The following is a 27850-nucleotide window of genomic DNA, read 5'->3' on the forward strand; positions in this document are numbered from 1 at the left end:
TTTCTAAAAATTAAAATTCTAGTATACAGTATTTTTAAACGTCTTTGTTAAATTTAATTAAAATAATAATAAGACTATAAGATGGATATTAAACTATAAGTTATAATAGTTATCTACTTTATAAAAATATAATTATTTTCAATTTTTAAGGATAATTATGAAATGTTCAAGATGTAACTGATTTAGTTTACAAAAGAAAGTTTTTAATTATTAGTTTGTGTTTACCTTAAATAAAATACAATGATCATTCTCTATGTAAAACTATATTTAACTGGGTAATCAATGTTTGAAAAAAATGTCATAATACCATTACAATTACAATGTCATAATACCATTACAATGATCATATTTATTTTGGCATAGCAAAGGCCAGTAGATAATGCGGGTACAGTCTCTAGGACTTTCTTAAAGCCTTGGGTGATCTCGGTAATGTGTAGGAACTCTTGGTTCCCTTCACCCTTAGTTTCAATATGGAAACCATCCAAACGAATATCTTTGAAACTCATTAAGCTCCTTTTTGAGCTGGGTGAATATAAAGCATCTGGTATTTCAAGATGTGTGCCCTTAGGTAAAAGAATATGGGTCTGGCTGTAGCCTTCAATCAGACTAGCTATACCCGCTATTGTGCTAATATTGGCATTTTTCAAAGTGAGATTCACAAAATATCTCTTGTCCTTCAAAATCGTGTGGCTTGATCCACTATCCACCACAAGTATGTTCTTGTCCTCAGTCATTTCTTAATATGAATAAGAATTATTTTAAAGATATAAAGGAATAAAGCAAACAAATGTATATAAAATAATTGAATTTAAACCAAAATCATAATTCAATAAAATCCAAAATCATAAAACATGGAAATAAAAATAAAAATATAATAAATCAAAACTATAGGTGTCTAAATTTAATTATCCTCTTTTAGGCAATCTGAAGTCTCATAATCCATTTGATCATCTTTCTCATGGTCGAAATCTCCTTCAACATTGAGATGAACCAAGTTAGCTTCCGGATTCTTTTTCACACTCTCTTGATAGAGATCAACAAGGTGCTTAGGTGTCCTGCACGTCTTTGCCCAATGGTTCCCCATACCACATCTGTGGCAAACAGATTTGGTCTTGTGTTGCGGTTTGAAAATTTTGCGGCCTCTACCTCGACCACGACCAAAGTCGGATCGATTTCCACGGCCATGACCATCATAATAGTTTCCTTGGTAATTGCCACGACCACCACATCCTCTACCACGACCACGGCCATGATACTTGTCCCTATGGACGTAGTTAGACTCTTTAGTCTCTTTAGGCTCTTTAGGCTCTTTCTTGGTCATATCAACTTTGTGGGCTTCTGGTAATGGGGTAGAACCAGGAGGTCTCATTGCACTGTTCATTAGCAATAACTCATTGTTTTGCTCTGCAAGTAGCAAACAAGAGATTAGACTTGCATATGTAGTAAAACCCTTTTCACGATACTGTTGCTGAAGCAATATGTTATTTGTTGATAATGTTTTCTCTAGCAAGTCTTCCTCAGTAACCTCCTTACCACATACTTTCAAGATTGAAACTATCTTAAATAGTTCTGAATTATACTCATCCACTGATTTAAAATCCTGGATTCTGAGATTCTTCCAATCGAACTGGGCCTTTGGTAAAAGCAACGTCTTTTGGTGATCATATCTGTTTTTCAACTCTACCCAAAGGTCAAGAAGATTCTCAATGGTGAGGTACTGATTTTTGAGACTCGGGTAAAGGTGATGGCGTATGAGGAGAATCGCCTTATATCTTTCTTTTTCAGTGGCCTCATTGTTATCCTCAATGCATTCGCAGAGGTTCTTTGATTTCAGGGTAATCTTAGTATCCAAAGCCCATTGTAAATAGTTGTCACCAGAGACATTAAGTGCATCATATTGAAGATTGTTGATCTTTGACATCTATAAGACACACACGCAAATAAAAATTATGCAATCGATTTAGATTATGCCATGCGGTTTTGAAGACCGAATCATGCAATCAATTTAGTCGAGGCCATGCGGTTTTTAAGACCGAATCATGCTGGTCCTAGTAAGGAATTTCTTACATGGTCACGTGGTTAGTTTATGCATGAAAACAATCTTAGACAAATTATGATATAGTATGAATAAGGAAACATTATGCAAACAATTAAGGTTTTCTATTTTAGTTAGTTTTTCCTCTTTTTTTTAAGCTTGAAATAAGTTAAGGATAAGGCTCTAGAATATTTAGGAGAATTTAAATATACAAGTTTGGGAATTATCCTAATTGGGTTTCGATTTTAAGATTTTAATTTTAGGGTTTCATGCAAAAACATTGAACAATCAAATAATAACAGTCAATTCATCCTAAACAATTCTTAACCTCAAACAACCGGATTTTAATGTTTTAGAATTTAGGGTTTCAAAACAATCGGATTAGGGTTTAGAATATTTAGGGTTTATAGCTTTAGGATTTCGATTTGTTGATTGTATATATGTAGATTTTAGGGTTCCAATATAATTAGGGATCAAATTCGATATATGTGTCAGATGAGTTTGATTGTTTACCTTGATCACCGATTGGGTTGAATGGATTGGTCCGGTAGCTAAAGACCACGGAAAACAAACGAGCTGATCACGAACGACGAGCTTAAACGAACAAGGGCTGATGTGCGGTTTTTAGCGATTTAGGGTTAGGGGATTTTCGAAAAACTTTTTAAAGCAAACTCGTGCTGATAAACGTGTTGTGATACTTGTTTTTGTGTTATTCATTCAATGATAAGAGTACATATATATATATATATATATAGAAATACACAAGTCCTAAACTTAATAGATATAGAAAACGACGATGGGCCTTGTGAACTTAGGCTTGGTATGGATCGGTTACGGAAATCCATTTTCCGTGAATTACAACAATTATCTCTCGTTGATCAATAATGTTGGGACAGACCAAAACCAAAATACCGAAAACGGTAAAAGAGACAAATACGACAATAAGATATCGAACTTTAAAGTTGTGGCTCTGATCCATTGCGGCCACAACTTCACTTAAATTGTTTTGTTGCGTACCAACAATACAGGCAACGCAAATTAGTTCCACTAAGTAAAAGGTCTCATGTGATGTGCAATCCTATATTTATAATTTTTACATAATCTAAACTTTGTATACTTTTCCCATTTCCAATTGCATATATGCAGTATATTCACACACGTGTGTTTGCGTTTCAATAATGTATAGGGATCTATATATTTATTGTTTAGTGTTATATCGTATAAAATAAACACAATTATTTGTTCAAACTTCAAACGCTATTTAAAAATTACAAACTTAAATGCGGATAACAAACTTACAAAAAAAAAAAAAAAGCAGTGTCTATTTCAAGTTGTGTGACCCTATATTATATACACATAATCATCGTTATTAAATAGTTGATATCGTTAGAGTGACTTTATCGTTGCTAATTATTGACCGCGACACTTACGTTAAACTTTGTTGACCCTATGTTTTCTTTACCATTTAGAACTAAGGCAATTTCTTTTTTCTTCTCGTTATTATGACTTTTATTGCTCTCTCTTTCTTTCTCTCGCTCTCTCTATATATAGAGCTAGCACATAAATGAATTACTGTCATCTTTAATTTGTCACTAGCAATTGTCAAGCTTTCAAACTTTATATTTGGCTTTAGGGGAGAACAAAGAGACTTTACTTTGGATATCAAACATGTCTAGCTAGCTCTCTATTCTAAGTCTACCCTATCTAATATCTATACTTACATGCATATTTCTCTCTCTCCAATTTATATTTGGAAATTTAGTTGGATCGACAAGTGAAGATTGATCGATGTTAGCTCTGTCTCCGGCGACGAGAGATGGTTGCGATGGAGCGTCAGAGTTTCTTGATACGTCGTCGTGTGGATTCACGATCAACCTGGAGGAGGATGAGTTTCCGGATTTCGCAGACCACGGGGATCTCCTCGACATCATTGACTTCGACGATCTCTTCGGTGTCGCCGGAGATGTGCTTCCTGACTTGGAGATCGACCCTGAGATCCTAGCCGGGGATTTCTCCGACCACATGAACGCTTCTTCCACGATTACCACGGCGTCGGATAAGACTGATAGTCAAGGGGAAACTAACAAGGGTGTTACTGGGAAAGGTGAAGAAGTCATCAGCAAAAGAGACGATGCTGCGGCGGAGACGGTGACTTTTGAAGGTGACTGTGACCGGAAAAGGAAGTATCCCTCTTCTGCTTCTTCCAAGAACAATCGGATCAGTAAAAACGACGGGAAAAGAAAGATGAAGGTAATTAATTATACTAATTTTTTTTTTTTAAAAACATTAATAATCTTACATGACTAGCTAGAGTCGATTAGATGAACCGATCTAAAATGGATTTTTAATTTTTGTAAAGTAGATTTATTCGTTTAAATTTAATTTATTTTCTTGCTAATTAAGTCGTCTAATTTTCATATTTGAGTTTACAAAAATCGTGTAAAGACATATCAGTATATCACGTGCATCTCTATAAGCTTAAGCTACTATATTTCTTTTCGAATCATAAACTGTGTTAAAAATGTAAACTAGCTAGTTGGCTGATAATTAAGAATTTTGTTGTCACTGCATATATAGTATGCATGTAAAAAAGTATCGAAATGATAAAGAAAATGGTTATATGTTGGGATGTGTGTGAAGGTGGATTGGACACCAGAGCTACACAGGAGATTCGTGGAGGCAGTGGAACAGTTAGGAGTGGACAAAGCTGTTCCTTCTCGAATTCTGGAGCTTATGGGAGTCCATTGTCTCACTCGTCACAACGTCGCTAGTCACCTTCAAGTAAGTATTTATTTATATTTACGCTTCTTATTAACTGCATTATTCTCTAAAATAACCAACCAGATTAAGTGTTTGTTATTATATATGGTGTAATAGAAATATAGGTCTCATAGGAAACATCTGCTAGCTCGTGAGACCGAAGCGGCTAATTGGACTCGCAAGCGGCATATCTACGGAGTAGACACCGGAGGTAATATTAATGGTCGGAGTAAAAATGGATGGCTTGCACCAGCACCCACTCTTGGGTTTCCACCGCCGCCTGTGGCTGTCGCACCGGCGCCACCTGTCCACCACCATCATTTTAGACCGTTGCATGTGTGGGGACATCCCACGGTGGATCAGTCAGTCATGTCTCATGTGTGGCCCAAACACTTACCTCCACCTTCTGCCGCAATGCCTAATCCACCGTTTTGGGTCTCTGATTCACCCTACTGGCATCCAGTAGTAAGTTCCCACATTTATAAAACCTTTACCCTTTTTCTTCATCATATATACTAGCTAGTAATTTAAATTTATGAATAAATTGGTTATTACGTTATTATATGCTTGTCTTTCTAACTTACATATTTATTTGGTCGCATGTAGATTCATAACGGGACGACTCCGTATTTGCCGACCGCAGCTACGGTAATATGAACCAACATATCCAAGATTATTTCCGTATATATATGAACCCTTTTTTGCTCCGATATTATGTTTAAATCGTATTTTTGACTGCTAATTGTATAGAGATTTAGAGCACCCCCGGTTGCCGGAATCCCACAGGCTCTGCCGCCAGTGTACAAACCAAATCATGGCTTCGGTGGTGGTCGTCCGCCGGTGGACTTACATCCGGTAAGAATTATCTGATACAATGGTTTGATTGTTGTCGAGTGTGACTTTTCGCATTTGATTTATGTAATTATATTCCCTTTGTTTTTGACTTTATGTGTACATATTATGAATGGAACAGTCAAAAGAGAGCGTGGATGCCGCCATAGGAGATGTATTGACGAGGCCGTGGCTGCCACTTCCGTTGGGATTGAAGCCACCGGTAGTTGACGGTGTTATGACGGAGCTTCACCGTCACGGTGTCTCTGAGGTTCCACCAACAGCGTCTTGAAACAGACAAGCCCCAAAGGCAAAACGAACCAAAACAAAATTCGACGACATGTCTTTCAATTCTTGTATCTTTTTTTTTTTCCAAGGGTTGTTTTCGTTTTGACCCTTGTTGAGTGTTGAGAGTCTAGGGTCTCTTTAATTAATCGTGTCATGTTGTGACTAATAATGAGAACATTTTCATGTGTACGTAGGGTGTTATAAGTACACTCTCTAGCTATAAATTAAACGCAAATAAATGACATATATCCGCTCTAACCGTTGGTGTTTAGAACTTGATTGCTAGCTTTTTATATAGTTTGAGATATATATATATATATACTATATAAATTATTATCATCAATGAATGTTCAATGCAAACAATGTCGTATTTCATATTTGCGTTGGTTTTAAGTATAAGTTTATGATAAATCACTGAGTACATTGATTCAGTGATTTACATTAAGGAAAACTTAGTAAAAAATTTCACCCGCCGGTTTAGTTTTGGCGAGAAAGGAATCACGAGTTTTTTTTTTTTTTTTTGCGATTTAGTATATAAAAACGTAGATTTGGGGGTATAGAGAGAACAGTGACTTAAGTTATATAAAATAATAATGTGGAGAGAGAGAGAGGACCACGAGATAAGGGGAGAATTGGGAGTGCATGGAGGCAACGTAAAATCCAACGTAACGACCTCTTGTTTCTCCCAATTGTGACCTCTCTCTCTCTCGTCTCCTTCAAATTTTTGTATGGTCCATCTCTCTCTCTCTCTTCATAATTGATACTTCACATATACATGCGGATACTATTACTAGTATCTCATTTTGCACTCCCACATTATGTACCAGGCACATGCATATTTTAATTATATGTACGTATTTATATCATAAAGAGACAAAGTTGCAATATATAAATACATTCATATACCGAACATGCATGGTCTTTAAACCCAATATATATATAACCAAAATGAATACTCTGTTCAAATTCGAATATGTAAAGGACTTGGGTCGAAGATAATGAAAAAAAAAAAAAAAGACAAATCACTTGTTTTTTCTTTTTCTAACCGGACAGCCCAAACCGAAATTAATGGATATTAGCTAGTTTTTGGTGCCTAGGTCTACTAGTACAATGGCTAAAATCACAGTGAGAATAATTGAACCTAGGGTTCTTAAACTCTATGATAAATAATTAATTTAATTTAACCACATGCATGATAAGCATAACATGGTTAAAAGAATAATTGAACCAGCAAAAGGTTAGGATATACGGTAAATACTAAATATTGGTGATTTGTTCAATCCTTATAGAAAACATGAAAACACCATGAAGATTCGAATTTTTAGACATTGGGCCGGTTATGGGCTGAATTGACATAAAAGTGGGCCTGATTCCATAGTAGAAATCTTGATTGAGGGGTTATCTCCTCCGAGTTTCCCATTCGTCAAGTATAATAATTGCTGCTTTGGAGTTGAAGAAAGAGTTTGGTTTGTTGTTTTTGTTTTAATTCTTCGATTTTGGTTTCTCTGCAATTAAAGTTTTCGATAGTGCAAAAGCATAAGCTTGTCGATTCGGCTGAGTGTTCAAATTTCAAGCTCTTGCGAAGGGTTCTTCTTGAGATTGATTTGGTTTTAATTTGGAACTAGAGAGAGAGAGAGAGAGATGGCTCCAACTCAGGATCCCAACAGCGTCGGAGGCGGTGCGAAGCAGGATGAAGCTTCCCTGAAGGTTCCGTCTAAGGATCCCAAGAAGAAGGACGAGAAAAAGGAAGAGGACCTTGTAAGTTTCCTCTTTCTCGGTTTTGATTTGGCGTTCCTTTTTGTCTCGACATTGTGTTTAGTATCTGGGTTCATCAGAATAGGATTTTAATTTCAAATCTGTAGGAGGATCTGTACTCAGTTTGTAAATTGAAATCGATCTCTAATTGAGGTACTGTAGTAAGTATGTTATATAGAATTAGGGTTTTTAAGCTGGGGAAAGTGAATCTTATGTAGTCATTTGACTAGCGGGATTAGAAAGTTGTTAAATTGGGATGGGAAGAGAGTTTTTGTAGATTAGTATATATTTGGTCTCACTTAATGACTTTGGGTGTGATTGTAGTCTGAAGAGGACTTGGAACTAAAGCAGAACCTTGAGCTCTATGTTGAGAGGGTTCAGGATCCCAACCCGGAGTTGCAGAAGGCTGCTCTTGAAAGCATGAGGTAATTCATTAATCTTTTAAACCGATATTGACTTGCTCAACTTATAAAGTCTATGCTTTTCTTTCTTCTCTTACTGTACATGTTTGTGTTTTCATTACTCTTTTGTCTTTTTTTTTTTTTTTTTTTTTTTATTTTTTTTTTTTTATGGTTCCGTAGGCAGGAAATCCGGGCTTCAACAAGCTCCATGACTTCAGTTCCCAAGCCACTTAAGTTTCTCCGTCCCCATTATGGAATTCTTAAAGCATTTCATGTAACAATGGCTGATTCTGATCTCAAGGTATGTCATCATACATTTCAATTCATACCTCGTCAACTCTTCTTTGTTCCTATTTTTGGGTATGGCTTAAAGATTGCTTTTGCTATGTTTGCAGAAGTACTTGTCCGATATCTTGTCTGTCTTGGCCCTTACCATGTCTGCGGAGGGTGAAAGGGTATGCTTCTAGCTACTGATTTGGCCTTTTCTTAAAAGATGTCTTTTTTTTTTTTTTAATCTATTTGTTCTATCTGGTTTCCTTTTCATTTATTTCTGCTTGCCCCTTCTCTGTTCTGCCTTAACACATCTGTTGTATTATTTTTTGTAGAACTCTGTTGAGTTTGTTTTTCCGATTTGTATTCTTGAGGCATATTGTGGACTAATATCTACTTTCTTTATATTCCAGGAAAGCTTAGGTTATAGGTTGATTGGAACAGAGGGTGACATTGGATCGTGGGGTCACGAATATGTCAGGAATCTTGCTGGAGAGATTGCACAAGAGTATACAAAGCGTCAGGTTAGAAATCAAATCTCCATTTTGTCTTTGACTATTCAGTTTCTCGTCCTCGGACTTTTGCCCATATTCTTGGGTTATTGGAAGTTGTGTTTGGGTTTATCTTGCTAATGGTTGGAGTTTTAAGGAATGAGTATGTGTCTTATTCAATGAGAAAGGTTACTGAGTCATGGTTATCTACCTGTTCATTATCTCAGAGTGAGGAGGCCCCTATTGACGATTTGATGGAGCTTGTGCAGCAAATTGTTGCTTTTCACATGAAGGTGAATTTTCTAAAGACTGTTATATTTCTTGTTTCTTTGGTCCTTGTCGTGCATATATAGGAAGCGATTTTATAATTAATAGGCTTGAAACTAGACCTTTGGGGTTTATTTCTATCTAAATGATTTCATTTTACTCCTTGCAGCATAATGCAGAAACTGAAGCTGTTGACCTTTTAATGGATGTCGAGGATCTTGATCTCTTACTTGAGCATGTAGACAAAACAAATTTCAAGAGGACATGCAACTATCTCACAAGTGCAGCAAAGTACTTTCAACATACTCAATCCTATTTATTTTATTTCTCCACTCTTATTTGAGGTTTTAGACCAGTCATATTGTTATTTTACTGATTTTTTTAGATCAGTCATGTAGAAACAAGTAATGAGCTTTGTCTATATTGCTCACAAAAGTCTCCTTGATCTCTTATATTTGAACTTTTAGGTACCTTCCTGGACCAGATGACATGTTGGTTCTAGATATTTCTTACATGATTTACATGAAGTTTGAAGAATATCCAAACGCTCTGCAGATTGCACTATTTCTTGATAACACGCAGGTAGGACTTTAATCTTCCTATAGGACGTAGTATCATTTTATTATTTCTGAGTGTGTAGCAGCTGGAAAAATCAATCCTCTATGTCAAGTATTTTGAGTCGTTGTGTCAACTTTTTTGATGTTTAATGTGCTCCACGATATATTTCTTTATTGCAGTATGTTAAACAAGTATTCACCTCATGTGCTGATCTGCTAAGGAAGAAACAGTTCTGCTACATGATTGCTCGTCATGTAAGACCTTTAACCATCTCTACTTCACTACATTTAACAATTATATCTCATTCCTTCTTTTCTGTTAGTATGTTTTGGTTTTGGATCTTTACTCCTATATGCTTTAAGAGTTAGTTGTGCTTTTGTTCGATTGTAATTTACTTTCGGGCCGTTGCATAAAGTTGATAGATAGAAAATGAGAACACTTAGTTGTTATCGAGCGTGATCTGGAGGGAATATAAATCTGTTTCTTGATTAGCCATGAATGTTGGGCTAGTTACCAGTCGTCTCTCTATTTTTAGCCCTACTTTGTATTTTGTATCTGGAAAGACCTCATCTTAGCCACATTGGCCTCCTTCTATTCTCTTCTAAAGCAGACATTGATTAACTGCTGCATCACTGCTTTAAATTGCCGTTCACATAGAGACACAATACCCGACTGACATACTTTCTTATACTTATTTTATCTTCGTATTCCTCCTTGCAGGGTATAACCTTTGATCTTGACGATGAGATGGTTGCAGATGATGATGACCGAGAAGCCTTACAGGATATTGTTAACAACACTAAGTTAAGTGAAGGATATCTGACTCTTGCAAGGGATATTGAGGTCATGGAGGCCAAAACACCTGAAGACATCTACAAGGTAAATCAGTTTGAATGGATGTTAGACCTGCTACTCGTTTATCTAATTACAAATTATGTTTTCCTCAGTTTTTTAATCTACCCTTTTGAATTTTGTAGGCTCACTTGCTCGACGGCAGGGCCAGCTCTGGTGCAAGCGTGGATTCTGCTAGACAGAATTTGGCTGCTACATTTGTCAATGCATTTGTAAATGCTGGTTTTGGTCAGGTATGGTTGCAGATTGTAATTAAATAGATCTACTGGAAGACATGTCGTCTTAATATATTTTTGTTTATTGCAGGACAAACTAATGACAGTACCTTCAGACTCCACCACCGGATCTTCTGGAAATTGGCTCTTCAAAAATAAAGAACATGGCAAGACTAGTGCAGCTGCTAGTTTGGTATACTTCTTCTTATTTGATGAATTTATTTGCTGTGTTCATATCATGGAATTAGAAATTGTAACCAGATCTTGTTGTTTCCCTTCTGATAGGGTATGATTCAACTTTGGGATGTGGACTCCGGACTTTCCCAACTCGACAAATATTTCCATAGTAATGATAATCCTATCATTGCTGGAGCACTGCTGGGAGTTGGGATTGTTAATTGTGGCATTAAGAACGATTGTGACCCTGTGAGTTGATGTTATGTTTTATTTTTGCGGGAACCATATGTGCTAATATTGTCAGCCACTCTTCCATCTCACCCAGCTTTATTTCTCAGGCATTGGCACTTCTTGGAGACTATATAGACAAAGAGGATTCATCTGTCAGAATTGGTGCTATCATGGGTCTTGGAATTTCATATGCAGGTTCCCAAAATGACCAGGTCAAGACATGTTATCTTCTTTCCTATATTATTAGTTGATTGTTTTAGGTGTTCACGAAATATTAACATGTGCACTGTTTTTACAGATTAGAAGCAAATTGTCGCCGATACTGAACGATGCGAAAGCGCCTCTCGATGTGATTGCATTTGCTTCACTTTCTTTGGGAATGATCTATGTCGGTTCTTGTAACGAAGAAGTGGCACAGTCTATTATTTTTGCTTTGATGGATCGAAGTGAGGCAGAACTGGGAGATGCCCTCACTCGTTTCTTGCCACTTGGTCTTGGACTTCTATACCTGGGCAAACAGGTTGGCTATGTGTTGTACTTAATCTACCTCTATGTACATAATTATTATTTGCGTTGCTCAACATCAATTTGTTCCGTTATCTACCAGGAAAGTGTAGAGGCTACAGCTGAAGTTTCAAAGACGTTCAATGAGAAGATTAGAAAGTATTGTGATATGACACTTCTTTCCTGTGCTTATGCTGGAACTGGGAATGTCCTAAAGGTATCTAATTAACTGGGCTGGTAGTTAGTTGACACAACTCATTGCATTTAGTGTAGTTGTTGACTCCTTATATGTTCAGGTCCAAGACCTTCTTGCTCAGTGTGGGGAGCATCTTGAGAAAGGTGACATCCACCAGGGTCCAGCTGTGCTTGGATTAGCAATGGTTGCTATGTCCGAAGAACTGGGCATTGATATGGAGATCCGTTCTTTGGAGCGGATGTTACAATATGGGGAACAAAACATTCGGCGAGCTGTGCCTTTGGCCCTTGGTCTCCTATGTATATCAAATCCGAAGGTGAATACTTTTGTAAATCTAGTCTTACTTCACCTGCTTACATAATATTATTGGCTGTTGTATAGAGTTAATGCTGGTTCTTTTTATACTCCCACAATTCCAGGTGACTGTAATGGACACCTTGAGCCGGCTTAGTCATGACACAGATTCGGAAGTTGCCATGGTTAGTATCATTTCTCTTCACAGCCTCTCGAGTTAGTTTTTTAATTGAATAGTATTGAGAGGGGACTGATATTTCTTGTAACTCCTACAGGCAGCAGTTATATCGTTGGGACTGATAGGTGCTGGAACTAATAACGCAAGGATAGCTGGGATGCTTCGGAACCTCTCCAGCTATTATTACAAGGACGCCAGTCTTCTCTTCTGTGTAATGTGTTCCTCATTTTTGTTTTGTCTACTCACAGTAAAACTGTTATTCTTGTTTGAATCATTGAACTCACTTGGTAACTCATGATGCAGGTGCGTATTGCTCAAGGGCTGGTGCACATGGGAAAGGGTCTCTTAACACTCAGCCCCTTCCACTCTGAACGGTTCTTACTATCACCGTAAGTTGATCATTCTCTCTGTTGCCACTATAACTAGAGCTTTTCGATAGTTGGATCTTTTAAGCTTTGTTTTGTGTATCCTTACTTTGCTCATGTGAACCTTATTGATGCAGAACCGCACTTGCTGGTATAGTGACACTCTTGCATGCATGCCTTGACATGAAGCCGATCATACTCGGGAAATACCATTATGTGCTGTACTTCCTCGTTTTGGCGATGCAAGTGAGTGAAACTTAGTCCCAGTGTTTTCCCCTCTTGTTATTTAGATCTGTTGAAGTTGTCGATATGATTGATTGTGATCCTAATTTTTGTTTAAAAAATGTAGCCAAGGATGATGTTGACAGTAGACGAAAACCTGAAGCCACTGTCAGTGCCAGTGCGGGTAGGACAAGCAGTTGATGTGGTTGGACAGGCGGGTCGGCCAAAGACCATAACAGGTTTCCAGACACACTCCACACCTGTTCTCTTGGCTGCTGGAGAGAGAGCCGAACTGGCCACCGACAAGTATGTACTTCTTCCTCCCTTGTACCTAAAATTTTTTTTTCGAATTGAAAAGACTTTGGTATCTGATTATTATAAAACTCGACAAATGGGCAAACAGATACATTCCTCTGTCGCCGATACTAGAAGGGTTCATCATATTAAAGGAGAATCCAGACTACAGAGAGGAGTGAAGAGATGATTTTTCAAGACCACCACCACCATAGGAAGAAGAAAAAGAAGCTCTGCTGTTTCCTGCTACATTCTGATTTCTCTCTCACTAGTTTGATTATGTCTCATCATGGTTCTATGCCTTTTATGTTTTTTGGTTTTCCTATCTCCGTGTAAGCTTTGTTTCATTATATATTTGGGATCTTTTCTATTGACACGTCGTGAATCATATTATTACGTTAGTCTGTTTGATTTTTTTAGTCGCGCAAGTCGATAGAGAGACATCCATAGATTTTTCTCAAAAAAAATCAATGTTGAACACTTGTTACGGTCAGCTTAAAATCAGTTCACGGTCAGCTTAAAAAAATCAATGTTGAACACTGTAGTGTGACAAAAAACTTATCCTACGTACTGAGGTTTTTTATATTATACGGTAAACTAATTGTGACGTCTAAATAGAAGAATCGGAAGCCAATCGCGTTTATATATAAAAAAAAAAGGTTTTCGTCCAAACCAAACAGAAGAGGTTTTTATAGGGTTTATCTCGTTTTCCCCGTAATCGTAATCGGAAAAGCCAATCGAATTCTCCAATCTCTTCTTCTTCTTCTCATACCCGTAACTTTTTTGTTCCATTCCGATGGCCGCATCCGCCGTCTCCTCCGGTGCCAGATCGATGTTTCGAGCTGCTTCGTCTCGGAGCGTCACTGGCCGCTTCGCCTCTCAAGCGAAATCAGCCCCGCCCTTGTTTAGAGCCACTGCCAGAAGAAGTCCACTCCTTTCTCCTCTCCGGTTAGTCTCTCTCTCTCTCTCTCTGTGTTTTACCCAATTTTTTCCTATTTGATCTCATTTCATACTTGTGTGCTATTATCCGATCCAAAGTTTATATATATATATATCTTGGAATGAAGAGATTCTATGTCTCTCTAATTGGAATCTTGCAAAAGGGTTATTACAATTCAAACCCAAATGAAGCAACTTTTTGTCTACCTGATCTTCGGGTTTTGTTCTTTTGTAATCTTATCACATTGGTGTTTTCAGATCACTAAAACTCACTCACTCAGTGGTGGTTAAACATATGAAAATTTTTGCATCTTTAATTGAGAAAACCAAACCCTCTTCTCTATGACTATCATCATTACTTGATACCTTTCATTTTTTTTTTTTTTTTGCTTGTTGATAGTAATCCTGTGGAACTGAGCTTCTGTGTGGAGTCATTGTTGCCATACCACTCGGCTACAGCTTCAGCTTTAATGACTTCAAAGCTTTCTGTCTCTGCCCAAACCTATGGCTGGCTCTCTGACGGTATTTCTTCCCTCACAAACCCTTTCCTTTTTTTTATTCTCTTTGTTTGTTTGTTTGTTTGATGACTTGTTGTGACAAGTGTTTCTGTCAATAAAGATTGCATGGGTAGTAGAGAACTAGGTTAAGGTTTGCCACTTTACAAGCTTCAATCAGTTTGTTTGCTGCTATGGGCGAAGAACTGGATCGATTGTTGTTGTCTTTCTGCTTAGCGTTGAAAAGAGATGGCGACTCAATTGGTCTTAGTTTTTTTCCCAAATGTTGTAGGCTGACACAAGAGAGTAGATGAAGACAAAGAAGCCAAGATTCTGTGTTTTGAGGCAAATAACATTTCTATAAACAAATATTATGGTTTTTGAGGCAATAATAGGCTTTAGAAAACACATCATTCATTGATGGTTCTTACACATCTTCTTAAAAGCTTAAACATGTACCACCCGACCATTTTTTTAATGGAATGTGTCTTCTTTTCTTGTTGGCTATTACTGCATTTGAGTTGATTTGTAGTAGACACTTTAATGCAAGTATAATTACTGATTGGTCTTATACTCCCAGCTTGCAATGATGATGTGTGATGAGTTAGCCAGAAGAACACTGAAGCTACAGTTTATGTACAAAACTCTCACCTTTTTTAAAGCCTTTCTTCCCCAGAAAAACTTAGGAACGAAAAACCCTCTTGATTTTTGCCTACTTGTTTCTGACTTTCTTGGGAGAGTTTGTGTTTGTTTTCAGCCTATTAGAGCTTGCTGTATTGATTAGACTGGTAACTGATGTTTTGGTATAATTTTATCAGCTTGCAAAGAGGACTTTTGATGATGTCTACGCGTACCCAATGCGCGAGAAGCTTTAAGAGAGAGTTTAGGCAAAGAATAATTGTGTTGTACTGCTCAAACACTAATGTTCTCTTTGTCTTCAATTTTCCTATCAAAGACAAATGTCCTCCATCTTTTATATCTCAATTCTCTATGATCTCTGTTAAATCAACACACAGACTTGCATTTTTTTTTTTAACTCAGAACTTGCCACTTTTACTAATTTAAAACTCTGAAATATCCATGAGTTCGGATGACCATCGATATCACAGTAAGGAAATGAGGGGGGAAAAGTAGCAGAATTGGCAATAAAATAAGCCCGTAGACTTGAAAGAAGGCTTTAAGTTTCTTCTTCGTGTCCCTTGTCCTTGTGTAACATTATAGTCTCGGCAAAAGATGAGGTTGGTTCCTTCAAGATTTGTTTGAATGAGAAGCTTGTCAAAGGATCTCTTTGTCTTCAATTTTTCATATAACAAACATGTATCCTCTATCTCTCTCTATTACATCAACTCGACATTTAATTTTGCATTTCTGTTAAATGTAATGTAATGAGACACAAAGTACAAAACACTAGAGTTTCTTTGATCCTTCAGTTTCTGCAACCACCGTCACTAAAGCTCGCTCTTCTGATGGCTGTATCTGTTCTTCTTCCTGTGGAACTGAATCTCCTTCTTCTTCCTGTGGAAGTGTTTCTTCTTCTTCTTCCTGTGGAAGTGTTTCTTCTTCTGGCTTCTCATTCTCAACAGGCTCGTCTTCCTCGGGGTTTAGCTCTAGATTCTGTCTCCTATACCGAAATATCACCAGGATGATAAAAACTGCAAAACATGAAAAACTTATAGGTAATATTTTGATATCAGGCAAAGCAAATACTCTGCCAACCATTGGTTAGGTAAATTACTTGCAAAAATTCGGGTTCTTATGCTTGTCAAGTTCCAAAACGCTGTGACCGCAGAGGCGGCCAAGATCTTCTTGTGAGAGCAGACTCCCCATGCTTCACCTATTCTCGTTTTCACTCTTTCAACTGCACAGATGAAACTCAAACCAAGTCAAGATTTAAAATCATTGGACCAGTTAAAGACCTGTACAAATACTTGACTGTTGAGTCTAACCCAATTGACAATATGTGCAATTCGAATTTTCACCTTTTTGGCTAATCTGATGGGTGTAACATGAATACAGCTTTGGGATGGTGAAGCTGAGGAAGAAACCTGTTTCAGTAACATACACACACATCAGCTCAGTTCCTATCATGCTTAACATTGTTACAGCTTGTGTTCCAAATGTAATACCAAATGCGGATAGCCTCCACAGTGTTATGAGATGACCGTACTCAGCTCCAAGTAGCAGAAATGGTGTCACCTGGGACAAAAGAGAAACAGCGGATGAAAGGGCAAGTAAACCACCAAAACTAATTTGATAGAGAGAGAGAGGCAGGGAGGAGAAGTAAAAATGTCGATTGTTTTTTTTTACTTTGAGTGTCATTGATGGTTCTCCTGAAAAAACCTCACTAGCCTTCGAGATAAAAAAGTTGGCTGCGGGAAGCACTCGTCTAGATAAGCGCAAGACATCATCTTCACTCACATGGAACGCTCTCTTCGTGTCATCATTTTTCCTAAAGATAACAAACATTGATGGATCAAACTAACTAGTATGATTAGCTTCTGGAGAAGGGCAAACCAAACTGCAAAGAGACGACAGAAGTAGTGTGTGTACCTTTGACAAAGAGTGTTTGACAAGAAGGACCAGCAGAGTAACACAAGTCCTAGGTTGGAAGCCACCGAGAAAACGCTTCAAAACAGAGAAAAAGGTCATGACTTGACTTGACTTGAGACTAGAGAAAACACAAATCTGACTGAGCCTAGAGCCTAGAGGGGGTAATACAATCACAATCACTAGTGTACCTAAAGTTGACTCCTTTGGCAAAGCAAGAAGATAGGAAAGACAGACACCCAAAACCGAACCAGAGGGTCGATTTGGCAGCATCTCTCCACATAACCAAATCAGTGATAATCTCTCCGATCCGATTCAAATCACTCTGACAAGCATCTTCACCATTATCCAAATGAGAACCTCAGAGTCAGAGATAAGCATATACCATAATAAAGAAAAAGAATCTTGAGAGAAAGAAGAGTACTTGACGAACAAGGAGGAGCTAACAAGCTTCGCTTATCCTTCTTAGGGCGACCGTTGGTCTTCCGTTTTCTAGGCTTTACGTCATCATCGACCATCTCTTCAACAGCCTCCGACCTTCGCCTCGATCTCCGGGGATTCCTGGCAGAAACTAAAAGACCCTTTTGCCCTCCTTTCCCCTTGCCCCGTTTGCGAACCACCGCAGCAGCAGGCTCAGCCGCCATTTCGAGTCGATCGGCTAAACGGGTCCTGGATTTGCGGATCGGAGAAGAGACAGGAGATGGGTTCGGAGACGATGGAAGAAGAACCAAATCAAGAGAGAGGTTATTTGGAAAGGGTGCTTCTTGGTCTTCGACACCGACACCGACACGAGTGTTCGATCGGTGATAAGGAGGAGGCGTACAAGACTCCATTCTATATTCTGAGGAATTGAACTGAGAGAGGATCCTTCAAGAATCACTATTATAGAGAGTCTCTTGTTTGGGCGAAGTTCCAAAGATAGCCGTTGTAGGAATTTTTTGTTTTTCCCTTTTGTTTAAGGTTCCATTTGAATCTTGACACGGTCGCTCCACCTGTATATAAAAATAGTCCAAAGAAGCTCTGTAAAACTTTGAGGCATCTCATATATCATACCTTATTTATTTATAAACTTTTAGTTAGAAAAAAATTAAAACTTATATTAATTTTTCATTACTTATTTAAGAAATTGATAGTATCTTATTGCATATGTAAACATAAAATTAATGGAATTAATTATAATTTACTTTTAATTTTATTAAATATTAAATAATAATGCTGATAAAATTTATTTCATCTCTTCATACAGTATACTATATATGTAAGGTTGATTATTTATAATGGATTATTTTTTAATTTATAGTTTGTTTTAAGAAAAATAAAAATTCTCATATCAAGCTTAATTTCATTTATTTATGTTAAAACACTTAAAGATAATAAAACAATTTATTTATTTTCTTGTTTTAGATAATTAATTAAATAAGCATCAAACTATCTATCAATTAATAAAACAGTTAAAAATAGGATAATTTTTGTTTTCAGAAATATTTTAATATCTCCATAAATAGTAAATAAGGCAACACTATATATGTGTCAAGTTTTGGATATGATTTACTCTATTCTAGGTTATGTTCTTTTGTAATATCTCTACATCTCATTTTAATGATATTTATAGAAAGATCTAGAAGATCATTTTGATCAAAGAAGATATTATAAATATATTATAGAGATTTGTGTATATCTTATTTGATATTATTATTATGTTAATTAAGTAACTTAAATTATTTCTCATATGTTTTTTTTTTTTTTTTTTTTTTTTTCAGATCACTACTGGTCTGGAGATATAGGGGAAAATGGTCAAAATCAATCTCAACTATTTGGTAAACGCTTTTTTATACCTAAACTTCAACACCCTGCAAATAACAACCTGAACTGTATTAAAATTTAAAATTTCTACCTGAACTATAGAAAATGTTGTTAATTTCAACCTCTGTTAGAACACTGTTAAATTAGAGTTTAACGATGTTGAGTCAGATGATCTTTGACATCCACATGGCAGTGACAATGACCAAAACTAAGTTGTTTTGGTTATTTTTAAGTGTGTTGTAGCAAGAAATAAAGCGTTTGAAAAAAAAATGGAGTATTGGAATTCGTTTTCGGGTGTGTTGTGAAACTTTATTTTTGATTATTTCTCGCTATAAAATACCTAAAAATGACCAAAACGATATAGATTTAGTAAGTTCCAGTGCTACGTTGATGTTACGGACCGTTTGACTCAACATCATTAAACTATGATTTAACATTGTTCGAACAAAGATTAAAATTGACCACATTTTATATAGTTTAGGTAGCAAATTTGAATTTTAATATAGTTCATGTTGTTATTTACAGCATGTTGAAGTTTAGGTATAAAAAAGCGTTTGACAAATAGTTAGGGTTGATTTTAGCTGTTTTTCCGAAAATATAGTCTCCAACTATTTATATATGAACCAATCTATCATTACTTCATTAGTACTCATAACATGACATGTGGCTTATTAACATGCAAAAGAATTCTCGAAAAATTAATATCATGCATCGGCACCAGGGTCTCAAGGCTTAAGCATTACTTCATCAATAAAATCATGCGGGTAAGCAACCACGACGAATTTGGTCATCTTGCATAGGAATACAGCATTGGGACTTGGAAGGGGTTTTCACTGACGGGTCGGTACCAAAACATGTTTGATTTCTTAATCAAAATGTCGATTGTAATTAGTGATTAAAAACGTTTTTACATAAGATATTCTTAATTGAAAAGTGTATCTCACTAATTACATTTACCTAAACATCTTACCAGGTATTTTTCATTGTTTACAAGAATTATTTCTAATAACAAAGGAAAGTTCTATATATAGATACTATAAATATTATTATGGTAAAAAAGAATTTGAATTAACATTTTACTAGTTATCTATATATATATTTTAAAAATATAGCAATGAATCATGAAATAATGTAACATATCATAAAACAAATCATGGTTATCTTAGAATGAAATCTACTCAAAAACTTTTTTAAAAAGATGAATGTATCGATCACCTATTTAAATAGAGGTTGGTTTTATGAAATTAATATAACAATCTTAAAATAAAAGAAGATAAAACATAAAACAGAGTTTGCTTTTAGAATATTTAAGAAGATTAAAAAAAATGACAAAATGGATTGCGATCGTATTGATAATGATGGTGATGATAGTTGCGGTCAGAATAGAAGCACAAGAAGAAAGTGGTTGGACTCGTTGTTACCGCCTATGTTCTCGTCCTTGTCCCAATGATGATGGCAATTGCTTCGAAAACTGTAAAATAAAATGCGGTGGCCCTATCCCTTCCTCAACTCGTTTACCGTATGTATAATTTATAATGTCGTTAATTTCATATATACATATGTGTTTGTTTGTGTGTTTTCATTAATCATTCCTAATCACAAATTTGCTTGAATAGTAGATCACATGAGATGGCATCAATGGAAGTTCGCGGAAGGAGAGAATGATAAGAAGAATTTTGTCGCGGATTTGTGATCATGTCTACTGGTTTTAACTTCCCGTGATGTGTTAATGGTTTTATTTTTATTATTTTTTTTTATGACAACAAAAGATCAGCTCAAAAGAGCCAATTAGAAGGAAAAATGTTTACAAACAAAACATGCTGCGGAGACAGTCGCGTTTGGCGTGCCAAAGAATCCGAACTTACATTCGCATTTCGGGGAACTAGAGATAGGGAAAAGGAAGTGAACTCCGCTTGATCTATCTTGATATTGTCGAGGTAGGGTGTGAAAGCCGGCCAGTTGTGAGGAGAAGACACCATCTTCACCAAGTCTGAACAGTACGTATAGAAAGCCACGTTCCGGTAGTCGTGTCTGATCATGTACCGCATAGTCCAACTAAAAGCTTCTACTTCAGCATGTAGGGGGATACTCCCATATTTGACACCGAATCTTGAAAGGAAGAACAAACCCATCCTGCACTTGCAAAAGCGTCAGTCGCTTTCCAAGAACCATCAACGAAACACCGATAACCTGCAAAGAAGGTAGGAAGGGAGCTTGTGGGCCTCCTTTGTCTAGATTTAGAGGCGAGGGGAAGGTTGGGATAATCCTCATCCTCAACCTCCACCTGGGCCTGCAACCAGGTGTTCGCCTCTCCTTCCGCCAACCGAACCACGTTTAGTGGATTTTCACTCACATCTTCAAATACGCGAGAATTCCTCGCTTTCCAAATATACCACATGAGCCAAGGAAAAGCCGCTATCTGAGAACCTTAATTAGTAGGACCCAGAAAATGGTCCACATTGGCGTACAAAGACTCCGTCGGAAAATAGTTGGGGCCTCCGGGTAGCTGGGCTAAAGCCCAAACCTGTCGAGCCGGTGGGTACCGGAAAATAGCATGATTTATTGTTTCTTCATCTGTCCCACACCGTGCACATGCTGAATCACACGCAATGCCGCGTCTCTGCAGATTTGTCGAAACCGAAATACACCCTATCAAAACCTGCCACATAAAATGTTTAATTTTTGGTGGACAGTGAACACCCCATACGCCGGCCAAGAGAGGAGTAATCTCTGGACCCGATCGACGGACCGTACTAATCTGCGATGCAGCAAAGCGTTCTGTATCATACCCTGACTTAACTGTATACTTTCCAGATTTTGTGAAATGCCAACCCAAGGAATCTGCCAACCGACAACTTCCTAAAGGTATAGCCCCTATAAGATCAACATCTTCCGGGGCAAAATGCTCATTGAGCATATCCATACGCCAAGTATTCGTGTGACAATCAATTAAATGAGAAATTTGAAGAGAAAATGACCCTTACTTAACGCTGGTCTTGGGGATTAATCTGGTACCCAGGGGTCTGTCCATATCGAAATGGATTCCCCCGAACCAACCCGTTTAATAAATCCTTTATTTACCAAAGATCTAGCGGAAATAATACTCCTCCACCCATAAGATGGAGAATAAGACCGTATCGGTTCCATAGGATTGGAATTCCGATAATACATGCTTTTGAAAACCCGGGCAAAAAGTGTGTCTGGTGTCTCAATCAGCCGCCACAATTGCTTTCCCAACAATGCCGAATTAAAATCTTCGACATTCCTAAAACCCAAACCCCCCAACTGCTTACTACAACATAACTTTTCCCAAGCTAACCAGTGCATCCCCCCAGACTGTCCTGTAGTACTCCACCAAAAATTTGCCACTGCACCAGTGAGTTTTGACGTTATTGTTTTCGGCAACCGGAAACACGACATTACAAAAGTCGGGACCGATGTGGCAACTGACTTGATCATCACCTCTTTGCCCCATTTGGAGAGAAGCTTTGCCGTCCAACCGGTCGTTCGACCCTGAAATCTATTAAGGGTTTTATTAAAACGAGAAATATGTTAAGAAAACCTTGAGTTTTTAAATATATCAAAATTTATAACTTTTCATTTTCTATAAATAAAGACTAGTCTACTTTCATTTTATTTGGACGTAGAAAAAAAACCCATCTTTCGATTAAAAAAATAAGTTTAGTCTCCTTTAAACTTTTGTTTTAGTTTTAAATATCCTTTTATCTAAATGGATCCAAACACTAACCCTTTCAACACCCATAATTCTTCTAATTACCCTTTCAACTACCCCAATCCCAATAGTTATCACTTGCCTCAGCTGTTCCAAACTATCTTCCATATTGCATAATATCCGATTTGGATATCATCATGAGATCGTGTATCATATTGCATAATATAATTGTTGAAGATGAACGAAATATATATGCTCAACATTGGACTGATTAATGATCAATCTGAGGCAAGTGGGTCGAATACACAACAACCATTCTTGACCGAAGTGCTATCCATATTTGCAAACTATGTGTGTGCTAAAAACTAATATATAAAATAACAAAAATTATTAAAACAAAAATTATTTTATAAGATTATTTAATATTTACTTACTTAATTTCAATTTGATATTAACGGTGATTAATAATATGTAATCACAAAAAACATAAACATAAATAAAATGAAAAATATGTAATAAAAATGGTGGGATAAGGTGTTGTAATTTTACTAAACAAAATTATTGTAGAGAGTAAAAGTTATATAGGTGTTGAATAATGTTGAGTGTTAAAAGATAATGTGGAAGAGAGAGAGAAGATAATGTTGAGTGTTAAAAGTAAAAAAGTGGGTGTTGTAAATGGGTAACCATTGTAGATAGTCTTATAAGTCAGCCATGAAACATTATAACTCAGCCGTTATATAAGGTGACATAGTTTGCTGATGTGTATTTTTTTTCTTCATGCCCACTCGCAGCAAACTCGTGTTGCGCGCATGAGTCTAAAAGCTGTGGGTTCTAACTTCTAACCCACCAAATCCTTTGTTTTGAAAGCAACACACCTTTCTCTAAAAACCCATTACGTAGGTTGCATGGAAACGGAAACGGATACGTGGAAAGGAAACGTTTTGAAAACTGAGATGTGTTGTATCTTTCCTTGGTGTGAAACCAAGTTTTAAATAAAACTTCAGATGACAAAAAAAAAGGATATTACAATCAAGTTTTAAAAATTCTTTCTTTAAATAAATCAATTGATATTATGATAAAGTTGCATTGTTCTCCAAGTGGGACTTTGACCTGGTGAGAGGATGATTAAAATGGTATATTAAGAGATGTGTTTGAGCTCTCAGTTACCCAGCAAGCAAAACCACTATGAGAAACTCAAACCTACTTCTGGATGCGACGACGACTTCTGATGCGCCAATTCACGTCTAGCTAGAAACCTTCAAAATGCCACCAATCTAAATAGAACTGGAAAGCAAGACAAGGAGCAAAGTCTAGGCCCTCGGTTATTACCAAAATCAAGAGCGAGAAAGGCGCTAATACGAGGAAGCTAACAACCACAGCGAACAACACCAAGGAGAAAAGGACCTGCAAACTTAGAGAACTAAAACATCTTCGAACAAAAACTGAGCCTCTGCTTAAGAAGGGAGTGAACCAAAAGTGAGCCGCTGGCTGATACGGTGAGACAAAGATCGAGAGGAAAGGCAATGGCTGGACAAGAACCCACAACCACTCCACATGGCGCTTTGAAGCAATGACAAGCACAAAACCAGCTCTGAGATCTGGGACATGAAACAGCAAACCACAATGGCATTATTCTTCAAGCTATTCGTCGATCTAACTGATCTGGCATCATCATATTTGCTGTAATCAGAAACCCTCACAGATAAAGGCCGCTCTAACCGTTTCCTCGACACACAAAGTCATACACCAAACCAAACGAAACAGCTCCTCAAACGATGGCTGAAAGACCTGACAAGGTGACTCTTGAAACAAACTAAGACTTAAACAAACTAAGACGAAGCAAACTAGCCCTAGCATACCGTAGAAGAGAACCAGACCCGCAAATCTGCTTACCAGATCAGAAGACAGAAGGAAACAACGGTCACAGATCCACAAAGAACACACTCTGTTCTCCAAGAGAAACCAAAGCCTTCGGATTTTACCAGAACAGAGGAACCGACAACACTTCTGAAGTCGGAGTCCCAACATCGACTTTCTCTGGAGAAGCCTACCACCGACAAACTTACAAAACTTGCCGTGAAGACCCCACTGAAACTGCCAATCTAAGTGAGGGAGGCCAGATCCGGTGCTAGACAAGCCAGCAAGATCCAGCCTCGATCTGAATTTTTTTTTCCTTCTTCGGCGGCTAAAAGTTGAGAGAGAAAGAGAACTAGAGTTGATTGTAATATCCAATATTTCAATCTCTTTCTAAATGAATAATATTCTTGATAATTAACAAATTAATTAAATCTGACACCACAAGTTAAAGTTTACTAATTCTTGCATTACTCAAATAAAAATGATATATGTTCACAGATTAAATGGCATTATGAATACTATCTATAGCGTTGGATTATGATAATTAAAGATAATTGTATAGTATATTTGGAACCCATAATTTTATAAGGTTATTTATAGCATCCTCAATATTTAACAATTTTTATGAAGAATTCGAAAACATAACATGAATATGTGTAAGGCAATTAAAAACTAGTAATTTCTTAAAGAAATATTAGATAATTAAGAAATAAAGAAAAAACAAACAACACAAAAAATCATATACTGTAGTTGTTTGGTATATTTTTAAGAGTTTACAAAACAATCAATTTATGATAACACTAAGACAACACAAAAAATATTCACAATATATAATATTTTTACCATCTAATCGAATTGTGTTGATTTTATATTGTCCAATTTGGGAGTTGGGACCGGAGAAATATAATAATTTATAGTTGTTATTAGTTTATCAAATATGATTTAGTATTTCTGTAAACATACCATGTACCGAAAATAAGTCAAAACTAACAGTTCACCTCATAGAACTGTAGTCAAGTCATCAACAGTATTTGGATCCCATATATAGCAAATCTTCTTCTCGAGTTCCTAAAACATTTCTAACAGCGTCGGAAAACTTTTCCAACATAATTTGGCTAATCCATTACCACGTAGCTAGTGTTGGGCGTTCGGGTATTCGGTTCGGTTCCAGATATATCTATTCGGTTCCGGATAGTTTAGATATAGAGGTTTAGGATTCATTCGGTTAATTTACTATTTCGGTTTGGGTTCGGTTCGGTTTTGGTTATTTTTGGTTCGATTCCGGATACTCGAAATAGTGTAATACATTTAAAAAAAATTATTTAAATAAAATATGATTATAATTTAACTGTTGTAAACTAGAGAAATCGAAGGAGGTTTTCTCTTCTTCTTCTTATTTATTATGTTCAATAATCATACATATATATAGTGAAGGACAAAGCCTTAATACATTAGGACTAAACCGACTTAGACTAAGAGGAGGTGGCCGATGGGCCTTATGGTCTTGGACGTACATGGGCCGTGTATGGGCCGGTTATGGAAGATCCACTCCAAGTGTTTTACAACACTCCCACTTGGATGACATAACCGTGCCAATGCTAAGAAGGATCTCTGTAATGCGTTTGGGGGTGCTGCGTCATTAAAACCTTACCAGAAAAACTCATTGGGACAAAACCATGATGAAGGAAAAAGAGTACAGCACACATTACTCCCCCTGTTCTAAGCATCACTAAAAGTCCTTAAGTCTCCGCATCCCAATCTGGTGCATGAGCTTCTTGTAGAGGGAACTTGTACCACTTGAACTTCTCCGGCCTTTTGTAGTTCATGTGTGAAGAAGAATTTCGGTAATATGTGCTTCGTCCGATCTCCCTTAATATATCCTTCCTTGAGTTGTGCGATGCAGGCCGTATTGTCCTCATATATAACCGTTGCTTCCTTATCGTCGGTCATACCACAATCTGTCTTGATATGTTGAATCATCGTTCTCAACCAAACACATTCACGGCTGGCTTCATGAATTGCTAGAATCTCCACGTGATTAGATGAAGTGGCCACAATGCTTTGATTCATAGAACGCCACGAAATTGCGGTACCACCGTGTGTAAACACATAGCCGGTTTAAGACTTTGAATTATGTGGATCCGATAAGTAACATGCATCAGCAAAACCAACTAAACCTTCTTTGTTATAGTTAGTATAATATAAACCCAAATCTGTCGTCCCTTGTAGGTAACGTAATACATGTTTGATACCGTTCCAGTGCCTTTGGGTCGGACAAGAGCTAAATCTTGCTAGGAGGTTCACGGCAAAACATATGTCCGGTCTAGTGTGGCTAGCCAAGAACATTAACGCTCCTATAGCACTGAGGTATGGTACTTCCGGACCGAGAACTTCTTCATCGTCCTTCTTTGGACCAAAAGGATCTTTATCCAAATCAAGGCTCCTTACAACCATTGGGCTAGTCAATGGGTGAGCTTGGTCCATATTAAACCTCTTGAGTACCTTTTCAGTATATGCCATTTGATGCACAAGGATTCCATTATCTATGTACTCAAGCTGCAATCCCAAACAGAACTTAGTTTTACCTAGGTCTTTCATTTCAAACTCTTTCTTGAGATAATCAACTGTTTGGGCGATTTCCCTAGAGGTTCCTAGGATATTCAAATCATCCTCATATACTGCTATGATTACAAACCCTTTGTTTGCAAACTTCTTTATAAAAATACTATGATTCCACTCGAAGCCCTAGCTCACTTCGAGCAAGTTTCAGTGTCTAAGTACTCTCAGATCACTCCTTCCATCCTCAAACTTCTTTACCGGTAAGGACTTGGTGAGCATGTCGGCTGGATTGATTTTGGTATCAATCTTAGTCACAACTAGATCTCCTTCTTCAGTCACATCTCTGATGAAATGATACCGAGTCTAGATGTGCTTCGTCCTCTCGTGGAAGACACTGTTCTTGGCTAAACAGATGGCGCTTTGTGAGTCACAGAAAATCTCTGCAGTCTTCTGAGGAAAGACCAACTCACAGGTAATTCTCTTAAGCCATAATGTTTCCTTCACTGCTTCTGCTAACGCCATATATTCCGCCTCTGTCGATGAAAAGGCTACAATCTTTTGCAGACCCGATCGCCAGCTGACCGTGTTCCCTCCGACTTGGAAAGCATAGCTGGTAATAGATCTTCTTCTGTCCAGGCCAGTGGCGTAATCACTGTTGCAAAATCCTACTACTTCAAACTCGTTAGATCTCTTGAAAGTTAACTAACAGTCTGAACTTGTACTTAGATACCTTAATATCCACCTAACTGCTTCCCAATGTTGTGTGTTAGGTGAACTCATGAATCGGCTTACCA

General features: G+C 37.2%; 6 protein-coding genes across 13 annotated transcripts; 3 read left to right on the forward strand and 3 right to left on the reverse strand.

Moving 5' to 3' along the window:
• Positions 1 to 901: 901 nt before the first annotated feature.
• Positions 902 to 1921, reverse strand: LOC147921082 (uncharacterized). Its single transcript, XM_087500420.1, has one exon. It carries the CDS (start codon positions 1919 to 1921, stop codon positions 902 to 904), a length of 1020 nt encoding a protein of 339 aa, XP_087356546.1.
• A 1366-nt stretch (positions 1922 to 3287) lies between these two features.
• On the forward strand, positions 3288 to 6172 carry LOC104766769 (transcription activator GLK1). The gene is made up of 6 exons (XM_010490717.3): positions 3288 to 4285; positions 4676 to 4816; positions 4913 to 5260; positions 5402 to 5443; positions 5546 to 5650; positions 5769 to 6172. Exons 1-6 carry the CDS (start codon positions 3824 to 3826, stop codon positions 5916 to 5918), a joined length of 1248 nt encoding a protein of 415 aa, XP_010489019.1. The 5' UTR covers positions 3288 to 3823; the 3' UTR covers positions 5919 to 6172.
• Positions 6173 to 7177: 1005 nt separating this feature from the next.
• On the forward strand, positions 7178 to 13411 carry LOC104766768 (26S proteasome non-ATPase regulatory subunit 2 homolog A). Its single transcript, XM_087501614.1, has 23 exons — positions 7178 to 7672; positions 7994 to 8094; positions 8251 to 8371; positions 8466 to 8525; positions 8754 to 8864; positions 9059 to 9124; positions 9268 to 9389; positions 9566 to 9680; positions 9836 to 9910; positions 10377 to 10535; positions 10634 to 10741; positions 10815 to 10916; positions 11009 to 11149; positions 11239 to 11343; positions 11430 to 11651; positions 11739 to 11852; positions 11932 to 12147; positions 12251 to 12310; positions 12401 to 12514; positions 12607 to 12692; positions 12806 to 12914; positions 13018 to 13196; positions 13294 to 13411. The coding sequence occupies exons 1-23, from the start codon at positions 7556 to 7558 to the stop codon at positions 13364 to 13366; spliced, it is 2676 nt and encodes an 891-aa protein (XP_087357740.1). The 5' UTR covers positions 7178 to 7555; the 3' UTR covers positions 13367 to 13411.
• A 301-nt stretch (positions 13412 to 13712) lies between these two features.
• On the forward strand, positions 13713 to 15626 carry LOC104766767 (protein NUCLEAR FUSION DEFECTIVE 6, mitochondrial-like). 3 transcript variants are annotated; one of them, XM_087501621.1, is made up of 4 exons: positions 13713 to 14132; positions 14524 to 14645; positions 15198 to 15253; positions 15436 to 15626. In XM_087501621.1, exons 1-3 carry the CDS (start codon positions 13981 to 13983, stop codon positions 15215 to 15217), a joined length of 294 nt encoding a protein of 97 aa, XP_087357747.1. In that variant the 5' UTR covers positions 13713 to 13980; the 3' UTR covers positions 15218 to 15253; positions 15436 to 15626. The 3 variants fall into 3 exon arrangements, with proteins under 3 accessions (XP_087357747.1, XP_087357746.1, XP_087357748.1); XM_087501620.1 differs by lacking the exon at positions 15198 to 15253 and having other exon boundaries at positions 13752 to 14132; XM_087501622.1 differs by lacking the exons at positions 15198 to 15253; positions 15436 to 15626 and adding an exon at positions 14910 to 15113 and having other exon boundaries at positions 13752 to 14132.
• Positions 15627 to 15871: 245 nt separating this feature from the next.
• LOC104766765 (reticulon-like protein B17) lies at positions 15872 to 18201 on the reverse strand. 6 transcript variants are annotated; one of them, XM_087501618.1, is made up of 8 exons: positions 17589 to 18201; positions 17356 to 17500; positions 17168 to 17242; positions 16925 to 17066; positions 16744 to 16813; positions 16597 to 16662; positions 16353 to 16475; positions 15872 to 16238 (listed from the first exon to the last, which is right to left on the reverse strand). In XM_087501618.1, exons 1-8 carry the CDS (start codon positions 17995 to 17997, stop codon positions 16225 to 16227), a joined length of 1044 nt encoding a protein of 347 aa, XP_087357744.1. In that variant the 5' UTR covers positions 17998 to 18201; the 3' UTR covers positions 15872 to 16224. The 6 variants fall into 6 exon arrangements, with proteins under 6 accessions (XP_087357744.1, XP_010489014.2, XP_087357745.1 ...); XM_010490712.2 differs by having other exon boundaries at positions 15872 to 16269; XM_087501619.1 differs by having other exon boundaries at positions 17598 to 18136.
• A 2831-nt stretch (positions 18202 to 21032) lies between these two features.
• On the reverse strand, positions 21033 to 21890 carry LOC147921083 (uncharacterized). Its single transcript, XM_087501361.1, has 3 exons — positions 21717 to 21890; positions 21492 to 21626; positions 21033 to 21386 (listed from the first exon to the last, which is right to left on the reverse strand). Exons 1-3 carry the CDS (start codon positions 21888 to 21890, stop codon positions 21033 to 21035), a joined length of 663 nt encoding a protein of 220 aa, XP_087357487.1.
• Between the last annotated feature and the right edge of the window lie 5960 nt (positions 21891 to 27850).

This window comes from Camelina sativa, chromosome 19 (assembly GCF_030686135.1).
Source record: "Camelina sativa cultivar CO46 ecotype springtype chromosome 19, ASM3068613v1".
Taxonomy (NCBI): domain Eukaryota; kingdom Viridiplantae; phylum Streptophyta; class Magnoliopsida; order Brassicales; family Brassicaceae; genus Camelina; species Camelina sativa.

Excerpts from the sequence above, each read along its gene's own strand:
- LOC147921082 (XM_087500420.1), bottom strand. The coding sequence starts at position 1,921 with ATGTCAAAGATCAACAATCTTCAATATGATGCACTTAATGTCTCTGGT.
- LOC104766769 (XM_010490717.3), top strand. The coding sequence starts at position 3,824 with ATGTTAGCTCTGTCTCCGGCGACGAGAGATGGTTGCGATGGAGCGTCA. Across the intron at positions 4,817-4,912 it reads ACGTCGCTAGTCACCTTCAA|AAATATAGGTCTCATAGGAA; the intron begins GTAAGTATTTAT and ends ATGGTGTAATAG. Across the intron at positions 5,651-5,768 it reads CGCCGGTGGACTTACATCCG|TCAAAAGAGAGCGTGGATGC; the intron begins GTAAGAATTATC and ends TGAATGGAACAG.
- LOC104766768 (XM_087501614.1), top strand. The coding sequence starts at position 7,556 with ATGGCTCCAACTCAGGATCCCAACAGCGTCGGAGGCGGTGCGAAGCAG. Across the intron at positions 9,911-10,376 it reads GCTACATGATTGCTCGTCAT|GGTATAACCTTTGATCTTGA; the intron begins GTAAGACCTTTA and ends TCCTCCTTGCAG. Across the intron at positions 10,742-10,814 it reads TAAATGCTGGTTTTGGTCAG|GACAAACTAATGACAGTACC; the intron begins GTATGGTTGCAG and ends TGTTTATTGCAG.
- LOC104766767 (XM_087501621.1), top strand. The coding sequence starts at position 13,981 with ATGGCCGCATCCGCCGTCTCCTCCGGTGCCAGATCGATGTTTCGAGCT. Across the intron at positions 14,133-14,523 it reads CCACTCCTTTCTCCTCTCCG|TAATCCTGTGGAACTGAGCT; the intron begins GTTAGTCTCTCT and ends GCTTGTTGATAG. Across the intron at positions 14,646-15,197 it reads CTATGGCTGGCTCTCTGACG|CTTGCAATGATGATGTGTGA; the intron begins GTATTTCTTCCC and ends TTATACTCCCAG.
- LOC104766765 (XM_087501615.1), bottom strand. The coding sequence starts at position 17,997 with ATGGAGTCTTGTACGCCTCCTCCTTATCACCGATCGAACACTCGTGTC. Across the intron at positions 17,243-17,355 it reads GCCAAAGGAGTCAACTTTAG|CGTTTTCTCGGTGGCTTCCA; the intron begins GTACACTAGTGA and ends TCTGTTTTGAAG. Across the intron at positions 16,270-16,352 it reads AAGAACCCGAATTTTTGCAA|TTTTTATCATCCTGGTGATA; the intron begins GTAATTTACCTA and ends CATGTTTTGCAG.
- LOC147921083 (XM_087501361.1), bottom strand. The coding sequence starts at position 21,890 with ATGGATATGCTCAATGAGCATTTTGCCCCGGAAGATGTTGATCTTATA. Across the intron at positions 21,627-21,716 it reads CTGCATCGCAGATTAGTACG|GTTTTGATAGGGTGTATTTC; the intron begins GTCCGTCGATCG and ends TTTATGTGGCAG. Across the intron at positions 21,387-21,491 it reads GGTACCCACCGGCTCGACAG|ATAGCGGCTTTTCCTTGGCT; the intron begins GTTTGGGCTTTA and ends TAAGGTTCTCAG.